Consider the following 14006-nt stretch of genomic DNA (forward strand, 5'->3'; position numbering starts at 1 on the left):
CACGAATGTAGGTTACGGAGATTACTGACTCAATGAAACGATCCAATGTTAGAATCATCGGCATCCCCGAGGGGGTGGAGAAAAACAGAGGTCTAGAAGAGATATTTGAACAAATTGTAGCTGAAAACTTCCCTAATCTAGCAAGGGAAACAAACATTCGTGTCCAAGAGGCAGAGAGGACCCCTCCCAAGCTCAACCACGACAAACCTACGCCACGTCACGTCATAGTGCATTTCGCAAATATTAGATGCAAGGATACAGTATTGAAAGCGGCCAGGGCAAAGAAATTTCTCACGTACCAAGGCAAAAGCATCAGAATTACGTCAGACCTGTCTACACAGACTTGGAATGAGAGAAAGGGTTGGGGGAGCATATTTAAAGCTCTTTCAGAGAAAAACATGCAGCCAAGGATCCTTTATCCAGCAAGGCTGTCATTCAGAATTGATGGAGAAATAAAGACATTTCAGAATCGCCAGTCACTAACCAATTTTGTAACTACGAAACCAGCCCTACAGGAGATATTACGGGGGGGTTCTATAAAAGTAAAAAGGCCCCAAGAGTGATACAGAACAGAAAGTCACAGCCAATACAAAAAAAGACTTTACTGGCAACATGGCAACATTAAAATCATATCTCTCAGTAATCAGTCTTAATGTAAATGGTTTGAACCATCCCATAAAGCGCCACAGGGTTGCAGATTGGATAAAAAGAAATGACCCATCCATTTGCTGTCTACAAGAGACTCATTTCAAACCCAAAGATGCATTCAGACTGAGAGTAAGGGGATGGAGTACCATCTTTCACGCAAATGGTCCTCAAAAGAAAGCTGGGGTAGCAATTCTCATATCAGATAAATTGGATTTTAAACTACAGACTATAGTTAGAGACACAGAAGGGCACTATATTATTCTTAAGGGAAGTATTCAACAAGTGGATATGACAATTATAAATATATATGCCCCCAACAGGGGAGCAGCAAGATACACAAGCCAACTCTTATCCAGAATAAAGAGACATATAAATGAAAATACATTAATAGTAGGGGACCTCAACACTCCACTATCAGAAATAGACAGAACACCCTGGCAAAAACTAGGCAAAGAATCAAAGGCTTTGAATGCCATACTCGACGAGTTGGACCTCATAGATATATATAGAACACTACACCCCAGAACCAAAGAATACTCATTCTATTCTAATGCCCATGGAACATTCTCAAGAATAGACCATGTTCTGGGACACAAAACAGGTCTCAACCGATACCAAAAGATTGAAATTATCCCCTGCATATTCTCAGACCACAACGCTCTGAAATTGGAACTCAACCACAAGGAAAAATTTGGAAGAAACTCAAACACTTGGAGACTAAGAACCATCCTGCTCAGGAATGACTCGATAAACCAGGAAATCAAAAATCAAATTAAACAATTTATGGAGACCAATGAGAATGAAAATACAACAGTCCAAAACCTATGGGATACTGCAAAGGCAGTCCTAAGGGGGAAATACATAGCCATCCAAGCCTCACTCAAAAGAATAGAAAAATCTAAAATGCAGTTTTTATATTCTCACCTCAAGAAGCTGGAACAGCAACAGAGGGACAGGCCTAATCCACGCACGAGGAAGCAGTTGACCAAAATTAGAGCTGAAATCAATCAAGCAGAAACCAGAAGTACAGTAGAGCAGATCAACAGGACTAGAAGCTGGTTCTTGGAGAGAATCAATAAAATTGACAGACCACTGGCAAGACTTATCCAAAAGAAAAGAGAAAGGACCCAGATTATTAAAATTATGAATGAAAAAGGAGAGGTCACGGCGAGCACCATTGAAATTGGAAGGATTATTAGAAATTTTTATCAACAGCTATATGCCAATAAACTAAGCAATCTGGAAGAGATGGAATCCTTCCTGGAAACCTATAAACTACCAAGATTGAAACCGGAAGAAATTGATTCCTTAAACAGGCCAATTAATTATGAAGAAATTGAGTCAGTGATAAACAACCTTCCAAATAACAAAACTCCAGGCCCGGACGGTTTTCCTGGGGAATTCTACCAAACATTCAAAGAAGAAATCATACCTATTCTCCTAAAGCTATTTCAAAAAATAGAAACAGAAGGAAAGCTACCAAACTCATTCTATGAGGCCAATATTACCTTGATCCCCAAACCAGGCAAAGACCCCCTCAAAAAGGAGAATTACAGACCGATTTCCCTAATGAATATGGACGCCAAAATCCTCAACAAGATACTTGCTAATAGAATCCAACAGTACATTAAAAGGATTATCCATCACGATCAAGTGGGATTCATCCCTGGGATGCAAGCGTGGTTCAATATTCGCAAATCAATCAGCGTGATACATCATATCAACAAGAAAAGACTCAGGAACCATATGATCCTCTCAATCGATGCCGAAAAAGCATTTGACAAAATACAGCATCCTTTCCTGATTAAAACGCTTCAGAGTGTAGGAATAGAAGGTACATTTCTCAATCTCATAAAAGCCATCTATGAAAAGCCTACTGCAAATATTATTCTCAATGGAGAAAAGCTGGAAGCCTTTCCCTTAAGATCAGGAACTCGACAAGGATGCCCACTCTCGCCACTATTATTCAACATAGTACTAGAAGTCCTTGCAACAGCAATCAGACGACAAAAAGGGATCAAAGGTATTCAAATTGGCAAAGAAGAAGTCAAAATGTCTCTCTTTGCAGATGACATGATACTCTATATGGAAAACCCAAAAGAAGCCACTCCCAAATTATTAGAAGTTACAGAGCAATTCAGTAACGTGGCAGGATACAAAATAAATGCTCAGAAATCAGTTGCATTTCTATACACGAATAACGAGACCGAAGAAAGAGAAATTAGGGAATCCATCCCATTTACAATAGCACCAAAAACCATACGTTACCTTGGAATTAACTTAACCAGAGACATAAAGGACCTATATTCTAGAAACTATAAATCACTCTTGAAAGACATTGAGGAAGACATAAAAAGATGGAAAGATATTCCATGCTCATGGATCGGAAGAATTAACATAGTTAAAATGTCCATGCTACCCAGAGCAATCTACACTTTCAATGCTATCCCGATCAAAATACCAAGGACATTTTTCAAAGAACTGGAACAAACAGTCCTTAAATTTGTATGGAAACAGAAAAGGCCCCGAATCTCCAAGGAACTGTTGAAAAGGAAAAACAAAGCTGGGGGCATCACAATGCCGGATTTCGAGCTGTACTATAAAGCTGTGATCACAAAGACAGCATGGTACTGGCACAAAAACAGACACATAGACCAATGGAACAGAATAGAGAGCCCAGAAATGGACCCTCGGCTCTTTGGGCAACTAATATTTGATAAAGCAGGAAAAAACATCCGGTGGGAAAAAGACAGTCTCTTCAATAAATGGTGCTGGGAAAATTGGACAGCTACATGCAAAAGAATGAAACTTGACCACTATCTCACACCATACACAAAAATAAACTCCAAATGGATGAAAGACCTCAATGTGAGACAGGAATCTATCAAAATTCTAGAGGAGAACATAGGCAACAACCTCTACGACATCGGCCAAAGCAACCTTTTTCATGACACATCCCCAAAGGCAAGAGAAACAAAAGATAAAATGAATTTATGGGACTTCATCAAGATTAAAAGTTTCTGCACATCCAAGGAAACAGTCAGAAAAACTAAGAGGCAGCCCACGGAATGGGAGAATATATTTGCAAATGACACTACAGATAAAGGACTGGTATCCAAGATCTACAAAGAACTTCTCAAACTCAATACACGAGAAACAAATAAACAAATCAAAAAATGGGCAGAAGATATGAACAGACACTTTTCCAATGAAGACATACAAATGGCTAACAGACACATGAAAAAATGTTCAAAATCATTAGCCATCAAGGAAATTCAAATCAAAACCACACTGAGATACCACCTTACGCCAGTTAGAATGGCAAAAATAGACAAGGCAAGAAACAATTGTTGGAGAGGATGTGGAGAAAGGGGATCCCTCCTACATTGTTGGTGGGAATGCAAGTTGGTACAGCCACTCTGGAAAACAGTGTGGAGGTCCCTTAAAAAGTTAAAAATTGAGCTACCCTATGATCCAGCCATTGCACTACTGGGTATTTACCCCAAAGATACAGACGTAGTGAAGAGAAGGGCCATATGCACCCCAATGTTCATAGCAGCAATGTCCACAATAGCTAAATCGTGGAAGGAGCCGAGATGCCCTTCAACAGATGACTGGATTAAGAAGTTGTGGTCCATATATGCAATGGAATATTACTCAGCTATCAGAAAGAACGAGTTCTCAACATTTGCTACAACATGGACGGCACTGGAGGAGATAATGCTAAGTGAAATAAGTCAAGCAGAGAAAGACAACTATCATATGATTTCTCTCATCTATGGAACATAAGAACTAGGATGATCAGTAGGGGAAGAAAGGGATAAAGAAAGGGGGGGTAATCAGAAGGGGGAATGAAACATGAGAGACTATGGACTATGAGAAACAAACTGAGGACTTCAGAGGGGAGGGGGGTGGGGGAATGGGATAGACCGGTGATGGGTAGTAAGGAGGGCACGTATTGCATGGTGCACTGGGTGTTATACACAACTAATGAATCATCGAGCCTTACATCGGAAACCGGGGATGTACTGTATGGTGACTAACATAATATAATAAAAAATCATTAAAAAAAAATACATAATTTAAATCTTTTGAATATCAAAATTTAAAGGAAAACCTATACATTAAAAGAATACGTTGACAACAAATTTCAAAGAATAATAGGTTAATGCTATTTTGTACATATTTCTAGACAACTATTAAGGGATTTTACTGCTTTCATTTCTCTAAATAAATCATTCCTATTTCTCAAAAAAAAAAAAAAAAGAAAGAGAACTCAAATACAGAAAGAAAATAGTCTTATTTGGGCCCCAGTTAGGACAGCTGCCCAGGAAACAGGATCTTCAGGAGAATGAAAGTGCTCCAGAGAACGAACAGTCTTTACAGGATAATATACTTTTCTACATCTTGGAAAAGCTCAAAAAATTGTGAATGAGCAGATAGGCGGAAATCCCACATTTGAACATCAAGGAATTCAGGGAGTAGGAGCACTGATCTGATCGCTATCTCAAGGACAAAATGGTTTTCCTTTAGTACTTGTCCTCAACGCAGATGAACAACGCATGCGTGGTGGGCCATAAATCAGACCTCTGGCTTGAACAAAGTTTCTGTAGGGTCATGCTGACTTAGAAAGAAGGCTAAAATGGTTTCCTTTGTACATCAGGCCTTTAGAGAGTTTTTCTCTCATCACAATCATCTTTTTTTTTTTTCATCACAATCCTCTTAAAAGAACTTCTACTTTCCAGGAGTGTGGCTGGCTCAGTCGAAAGAGTGTGTGACTCTTGATTTCCAGGTCGCGAGTTTGAGCCCTGCATTGGGTGTAAAGATTACTTAAGTACTCACTTACATAAATAAATAAATAAATAAATAAATAAATAAATAAATACACACACACACACACACACACCCTCAAAAAACACTTCCACGTTCTTTTGAAGGAGTTGTTGATGCTTCTTCAGCAAAATTGTCTCTAACTTTTCATGTGGTCAGTGACTTTTTATTATCCCCATGGTAGATAATAAATGGCATCAATTAATTATCCCCATGGTGGATAATAAATGGCATCAAATTGTTGTACAAATTAAATATTCACGATCAACTTACTTTAGGAATAGAAATTCTGTGTTCACTTTTTTCATTGAAAAAGAACTTTCAATTTTAGCTCATTGCTCCTAAAAATATTTTTTTTGCAAAGTTTAAAGAAGAAAGATGTTCCCGGACAAAACGAATAGTTGCAGATTTAAACAATATAATATATGGTCAAGCCACCCCAGCAAGCATGTAAATTATTCTTTATATGCTGTGTGGCAGCCTCAGTTTAAGGCTCATATTTCCATCCACAACCCATCAGTAATTCTCAAATTTCTCACTATCTCCACCTACTGGTAACTTGGTGTATATTATTGCATGCTGGGGCCTACGGAAAGAGCCATAGCAGTACTTATGGCTAGGTTAGAAAAACAAATGACCCATCGCCAGGATTTGAATGTGTGAACAGTCCTACCGCTTGTATCTGAGTGTAATTTGTCTTTCAGTGATCCCTCTGCACACTGTCTTTGAAAGCAAAGCGATAGTTCTATATTACTCAAAAAAGTACGAACAAAGGAAGGTTAGAAGACTTTTCTTCCAGATTTAACGTTGGTTAAAGTAAAACCACCGCTCACTCTACATGCATCTTATACTCCACGAGCTACAAGCATGACCAAAGTGGAAGGGTCCCAAACCAATCTCACTTATGTTAATTCAATTATCATTCATTATAAATAAAAAGTAGGAAAAAAAATCTAAGACTGTCACCAAATGTGACTGGATACTGAGACAAACAGAATGAACCAAGACGTATGGTTTCCCTGTGGGTAAGAATCTAGTCATCCGTGCCCTTAGTAATGTTGTCCTTGACTTAGTGGATAAAAGTCTGGGGCAGAACTGCTGATTCCCGGGTTATCAGCTGCCTGGATATTTAGCTGAATGCGATAACAATAGAATATTTGCATTGGTCTTGAGTCTTGTTTTGTTGTTGTTTTCAAACAAGTGTTATTAACCAAACAACCAAAAAGCTGGAGCAAGTAGGGATTTCATCAAACCTACAGGACTGACTATATTGGGCCTGCTTACTAATAAATGTTGGAATGTGTTAGATATTTCATTTAGAGACTTGAATTCTTTTTTATATTATTATTATTATTATTGAGTTTTTATTTTAATTCCAGTGTAGGCAACATACAGTGTTATATTGGTTTCAGGTGTACCACGTGATGATTCAACACTTGGGACTTGATTTCTTATGTCAGTTGAGTGGGGTGACGGGAACCCTCACCAAGTCTAACTCACTAACGTCTAACTTCCTACTGGAGAGCTTCACTCCACTTTTGCAGGCGCTTTAGGGTATATTTTATGAGAGTAGACTCCTTTCCAAAATTATGTGGTGTATTTAATATCCATTACAATTTGTAATTATTTTATATAAAAACATAGAAATTTCTAACCCCATACAGAACAAAGGGCCACAATGGTTCATAGTCTTAAAAGTGTTTTTCTAGGTTTTATCATATGAAGGTATGGAGTAGATATTAAAGATAAAATGATTTCTTTCAAACCAAAAAAACAATTGATGATTTTATTTTTTAAAGTATATATTTTAGAGAGAGAGCACGAGTAGGGAGAGCAGAGGGAGAGGGAGAAGCCAGCTATGTGCTGAGCACAGAGCCCAACATGGGGCTCAATCCCACAACCCTGAGATCATGACCAGAACCGAAACCAAGAGCTAGAAGCTCTACTGACCGAGCCACCCAGGTGCCCCTTTTGTAAAAAATTTTTGAATGATAAATACAAATACAGAAATATCCAGTCAGATATTTAGAAATAGTTTTGAAGACACAGAGCAAACAAATAATATGAAAACATATATGTGAATGTCATGTAACATATTTTTATTTAAACTTACATTTTTCCATTTTGTAAAATTTGAAACAAATGCACTAGGAGAAATAACCAGGAGATAGTAAGAAAGATATTAAGAAAGAAATATGTTTCAATATTACATCTCTATATAACTATAAGAAAGCTGTTTCGGCATCTTTCTTCAGTGAATGTATTTTCCAATTACCGGAATTCAAATTATTTCTAAACCATAGTAGCTAACAGTACAAGTCAAATTTGTAAGCTAATGATAGGACAGAGATCAACAGATACCATGGATCCTGACATAGTTGGTATTGTGGTAAATTGCTAGACACAGTAGGTATTATGTTCAAACATAAGATTAGTAAAAGCCAGATCCCCAGGTTGGTTGGTAGAAAGCAGACTGGCAGCTTCTAGAAGAGAAGCGGAGTGGACGATAAAAGCTGGATCTACAACCCAGAGATGAAAAAGCACTGGGACCACAGCCCACTGATTGGAAACCACCCAGTCCAAAGCCCAGAGAGGGAGAGCCACAACCAAAAGATTGAAGGCCGCTGGAGCCAAAGCCCAGCGACTCAGTGAGAGTCGTCTGGCAGGGACTGAAGAACGTGGAGGTCCTCGAGGGGAAGCAGGATGTCTGGCAAGGTCTGGATACCAGGTAGGACGTCCGGCAGCTGGTGGGCTCACAGAAGTTCTCCTGGCAGCCACTGTAGAGGGAGGAACCCAGCTGGCAGGTGCTGGGCGAGCGGAGGTTAGTGCTGCAGAACAGGTTGCTGGGGTAGGATGAACCATAGAAGGATCCTGGGTAGCTCAAGTATTCCCCAAGGGACTGGGAGGAGAAATTTCCAGAGCAGCAGTTGTGAGACATGGTGACAGGAGATGTGCTGTGCAATGAGAAGATTCTGAGTTTGAATGCCACTTCGTGGACTGGGGCATTTATATACCCTGATCATTGGGTGTGCCATCCACGTGACACATAAAAACAGATTACCTTCTGCTTTGAATTGAATTGAAAAGATCGTCATAATCAAACATATGTAGTGTTTGTGGTTTTACAACTGGAAAGTGCAGTAATGCATGTGCCTTGGAATTCAGGTAAATAGTGTTGAATCTTCAAAGCTATTAGTCATCTCCCTCTACCAAAGGTCACCCCGCAGATCGCTCAGAGACCTGCTTCAGAGGTAGACAGTGTCTGCGATGAGGAAAGCTGGCTTAATTAAAAATAATTGATACCCCTTTCACAATCTGCCTCAAAATTGTTGCCATCTGGATAGCCAAGTTGCTAACTAACTGATCTATTCATAGTCCTTTCTTTTAAACAAAAACACACACTGATTGTTGCCAAGCAAGTTTACTTAATGAATAGTGTCATCAGGAAGCAGCAGTGGTAATGGCAAGATGTATGAGGATTTTTTTTTCTAATCAGATCTCAGTTTGAATGGCTTCAGCGAAATATTAACTGAGGTTCCCTTATTTACCATGTTTCTGCTTAAACTGTATGCAGACTAAGAGTCGACTTTAGTTTTTCTTTCTTTTGTGTGAGTGTGTTTACTGCGGCATAAGTCAAATATTAAAATTGCTTTACATTAGTTTGGAATGTTAGAGGGGATTCATCTAAGATGCTGAAAAAGCAGTAAAAATCACAAAACATGGCAAAAATGCCCCATGTCTTTTTATCTCTAATCAGAGGCAGTGTGGATCACTAAAAAAATTCCCCAGAACCTGGAAAATGTTCTTGTTCTAAAGAAAGTTTATAAGGTAATTGCCTTGAAGTATTGGACCGGAGGAGCCATCTTAAGGAGATTCTTCCTTGCCTCAGAAAGCAACATACATCACTTTGACTTAAATTGTTTTCAGGTGTTTCTGACAAGTATTACAAAATTTCTAAAATAATGGTCATATTTTTTCTGGTTCTATGACTTGTATTCCACCTCTGTGTAGTAAGGTAATGAAGATTGATACCCTGAGGAAGAGGAGAGATTGAGAAGGTTTATCTTGCTGTGGCTTCTGTACCGTTTGATTTGTTCCTTTCACACTAAAGCATTTCCCTTCCACTTCTGAACAAAAGTGTTGGAGTGCAAAAGCCTCCATTTTGTTGAGAAAAGAATATCCAAAACCTACCTAATATCTGACTCATAGACTATTCTTCCACAGAAATAGCTGTGGTACAAGAGTGGATAACATTGAAGCAAGCGGGCAAATTCAATTTAGGTGAGTTAAATACTTATGTGGATGTTTTGATGTTCAATACTTTATCCACAAACAAAATGGGAAGGTTTGGGATCTAGCAGAATGCTTTTTGCTATTCATAATTAAAAATCCTAATAAATAAGAATCATTTATTTTAGAAACAGAAGACAAACTATATTAAGTGATCAATGAAACATGCTCAAAAACCAATTTGTCTGCTCAAAATGTTCAGACCCGTAAAGTTTACCATTTGGAAGTTTAGCAATTATCTCCAGTCCTCTACCAGACTGGAATCCCATTTACAATATCCTGACAAGACATTCCCAGTGCCCTCAAGATGGAAATCTCATTAGCTACAAAAGTGGCTTGTTTTAGATTTTTAGCTGAATCTTCCCTTAAAACTTTCACCTAGTAATCTCAGTTCTTTCTAGAATAAATCTCAGCTCATTTCCATTGGACAACATATCAATTTTTGGAGATGGCTGTCTTTGAGGTTTGCCCACTCCCACAGGTTATTTTAAGCCATTTCCTGCACCCATGCACTACTCTACTTGTGGTAGTCAATGATGCACTTGATGGGAGGGTCTAGAAAAATACTTACGATACTAGTCTTCTAGGCAGAATATATATGTCACTTGATACATGTGTCACAGGTCCCAAACACATTCATTCTTTATTTCACATTATCATCTGTTCTGATCCCCCACCCTTATTTCAACTTATAAAGATCATTTATAACTATGAATTCTTCCAACACTTGACTTTCTTTGAAGTCTGCATGGAGTAGACACTTCCCTAATTTCGTGATTTTCTCTACCTTCTGTAGTAAAATTCCTACCCTATGAAAGGAAACTAAGAGAACAAAGGCCCATTTTTTTATGTGCAGTGCTTATTCTTTTGTTCTCAGCAGCATCGATCTTACCAAAAATTTACTTAAACTTTATGGGGATGAAGAGTGTTTGATAATTTATCAGTGACTTCTATCAAAAAGCAAATCAACTGCAGGGCAAGGATTCCTCGACTTCAGTATTTTTACTTCAAAGTACTCCTGCAAATATTGGACCCTTTATTCTTTTTGTTTTGTTTTGTTTTAAGATTTTATTTATTTGAGAGAGAGCAAGAGCATGAGCAGGGGTGGGGGGGAGAGGGGGACAGTGGGAGAGGGAGAAGCAGACTCACCATAAGCAGGGAGCTTCATACAGGGCTCTATCCTAGGACCCGAGATCATAACCTGAGCCGAAGGCAGATGCTTAACTGACTGAACCACCCAGGAGCCCCTGGACCCTTTATTCTTTTCTTTCTTTCTTTCTTTCTTTCTTTCTTTCTTTCTTTCTTTCTTTCTTTCTTTCTTTCAGGGAGAGAGCACTCGAGCGAGAGAGCAGAAGCAGGGGGAGCTGTAGAGGGAGAGGGAGAAACAGAGGGAGAGGGAGAAGCAGACTCCCTGAGGAGCAGAGAGCCCGATGCAGGGCTCGATTCCAGGACTCTGAGATCATGACCTGAGCTGAAGGCAGACGCTTAACTGACTGAACCACCCAGGTGCCCCCAGACCCTTCATTCTTAAATCAAAAACTTATACACACAAAAGCAGCTTGGGTACTTGTGCTGTGAGAAAACCAAAATCCGAATGTGCAGGACACTCATTTAGCTTTTCTACCAATTAAGAGTTCTTAGTGGGTTATTTCCTCTATAAGGTCCACAAGATTTGGGAGATGAAACAGATATTATGAATTGTGGGGGGTTTTTCTGTTCTCAACTGGATTCCTAAACTTGGAATAAAATAAATATCCCCTCCAGACTACAAAGTATTTTTTTAGAAATTTAAACAGAGCAAAGTTCTCACTGTGGTACCCATTCGATACAATATCTTAAGGGAGAGGATAAAGAAAACACCAATCGTATAGGGACAATTACCATACGATTTTATTCATGTACCCAAGCTAATTGAATGACAGATGACATCTTTACTCATGAAAAAAATTGCTTTGAAAAACTAATGAAATCCTTTCATTTAAAAGTCTGCCTTCAAAAAAAAAAAAAGCCTTTGAAGGTTAGTGTATTTCATTCTGCCTGGAGACTAATTAAGCATTCTTATTAAAATGGACACATGCTACTAACCTATTGCTAGAACATATAAGCGTCCAGTAGAAGGTAACAGACACACTCACCAAACCTCCCTGCAACTCAGCTGAACCCAGAACTCGACATGCATTACAACTGCAGCCCTGGAAACTTCTCCTCCCGCTCTCTTGGAGGTTACTTGGGATACCCAGTTTCCACCTATGATTCTTTCTACCCCAGCAATGTAGTCTACTCTCCCAGCACCTGCCAGCTGGGATCCTCTGTCTTTGGTGGCTATCAGGAGACCTGCTGTGAGCCCACCAGCTGTGGGACGTCCTGTGCTGGGGCCAGATCCTACCAGACATCGGGCTTCCGCCCAAAGAATTCCATCTTCTTCAGTCCCTGCCAAACAAATTACACAGGGTCTCTGGGATGTGGAAATATTGGCCTCGGGTCTCTTGGTTGTGGAAGCACTGGTTTCCAGTCTCTGGGCTGTGGGTTCAGTTTCAGTCGTCCAACTTACTTTTCTTCCAGGAGTTGCCAGTCAACTTGTTACCAACCAGCCTTTAGCTCTCGTTTTTTTGGATCAAGTTGCTGAATGTTCCCCATTATCTCACTGTTATGTCTGTACCACATGAAACTTTAACATGTAGCCTGTCCAATATCCACGATTACTGACTAGCTGCATCACCAGGACTTGCCATCGCCATCTCTCCCAGAAGTCTGTGATTCACTGTGGACAAAGTAACCTTGGCCTGTGACCTTTTCTAAATCAGACATATGAGATAAATCTTGAATTTTCATTTTTATGTCAATGCTCAGAGTCCCCTTCGTTACTCTCTAAGATTTTTCTTATTTTTCTCCTAGGATCCTTTCACTTAAGTGTATTTCAAATAGAATTGACATTTAAAATAAACTTTTCTCGACCATGAATTATGGCATTCCATTTTTCTTATTCATATGGTACATTTGTTGAATGTATCCAGTACTTTCAACCGTCTTCATTAGGTAAGCACCTTTTTGTTTTGTTTTGTTTGTTTCTTAGGTTTTATTAATATGTTACTGAATAGAAAACCAGAAATTTAAAGGATAATTTAAATATGTGACATATCTTACATGTTAAGGATTTACATACCCTGATAGATGAATTTGTTTATTTAATTGCTTTAGAATTGCTTTTAATTAGGCATTCACTGCAAAAATATTTATTGAGTTTTGATTATAAACCAGGCGTTGTGCTGAAAAAAGGCATAAGTCCCCTGCCTTCATGAAGTTCTCACACGTACAATTCTAACTCACCATCATGTAGCAAGGGCAATAATGGGGACAAAAAATTAAGTTCCAATAGAAATACAAAGAACAGGGACTTCAAAAAAAAGTGTGAGGGAAAAAAAGTATGAGGAAATGGCATAAAACTCATTATTGACAATCCAAAAAGTTATCATTTCATATAAAAAAAAATCTTGTTGATCTAATGTGTTAGTTGTAGTCCTTTGAGAAACAGCTGCCAAATAGGGTTTGACCTAAAAGAAATTTATTGGAGAAAATTCCTCTCAGGGAAAATGGAGAGGTAGCTAGAGAATTCTGGGAGAGGCATCAGACCACGATGCAGATCTGAATTCAGTGAAGGAAAGAAAGAGAGAAGCCAAGAAGGAATGTTGGGTTGGAATAAACCTCTTCGGGGCAGTTCCAAGAAGCTTGGGTAAGTTACCCATTAAAGGAGTCCTGTGTCTCACAGAGATGGGCCTGCCTTAGTATCCCTGCCAAGCTCAGTAACTGGCCAAGAAGAGGACAGGGGATGACGTCAGCATGAATGTGGTGGTAGATTCAGAGACTGGCAGCTGGAGATGTCAGTCAATTATGCTCCCTGCAGAGGGCAGTGTGAGAGGGACATTTTCATAGCTTCCACGATGTTTGATTTACAATAAGTCAAAATAATGATAAATGGTGAAATGATAAATGAAAAGATGGAATTTTTCATGAATTAAGTTCAATATCTTTTTTTTTACTTAGTTTGATCAATAAATTAATTACTGTAACAAACCCTATCTAGGACTGAGTGAAACTCTAACTCTACAGCTGAATATGAGAAGGAATTGAGAATTATTGGATGGTCATCTTTGATTTTAAATATAATTAATGTATTAAACATGCTGGATCCAGTAGGGCATAATTAGGAAATTGCTTCCATTTCTCCTGCTATTGAATTT

The 14006-nt window shown here is 38.8% G+C and overlaps 2 protein-coding genes across 2 annotated transcripts; one reads left to right on the forward strand and one right to left on the reverse strand.

Annotated features, from left to right (window-relative positions):
* Positions 1-7909: 7909 nt before the first annotated feature.
* On the reverse strand, positions 7910-8460 carry LOC123784369 (keratin-associated protein 14-like). Its single transcript, XM_045785696.1, has one exon. It carries the CDS (start codon positions 8414-8416, stop codon positions 7910-7912), a length of 507 nt encoding a protein of 168 aa, XP_045641652.1. The 5' UTR covers positions 8417-8460.
* Positions 8461-11941: 3481 nt separating this feature from the next.
* KRTAP15-1 (keratin associated protein 15-1) lies at positions 11942-12394 on the forward strand. The gene has a single exon (XM_045785697.1). The coding sequence runs from the start codon at positions 11942-11944 to the stop codon at positions 12392-12394; it is 453 nt and encodes a 150-aa protein (XP_045641653.1).
* The last annotated feature ends 1612 nt before the right edge of the window (positions 12395-14006 follow it).

Source organism: Ursus americanus, chromosome 4, assembly GCF_024610735.1.
Source record: "Ursus americanus isolate L20-20 chromosome 4, mUrsAme1.1.p, whole genome shotgun sequence".
Lineage (NCBI taxonomy): Eukaryota > Metazoa > Chordata > Mammalia > Carnivora > Ursidae > Ursus > Ursus americanus.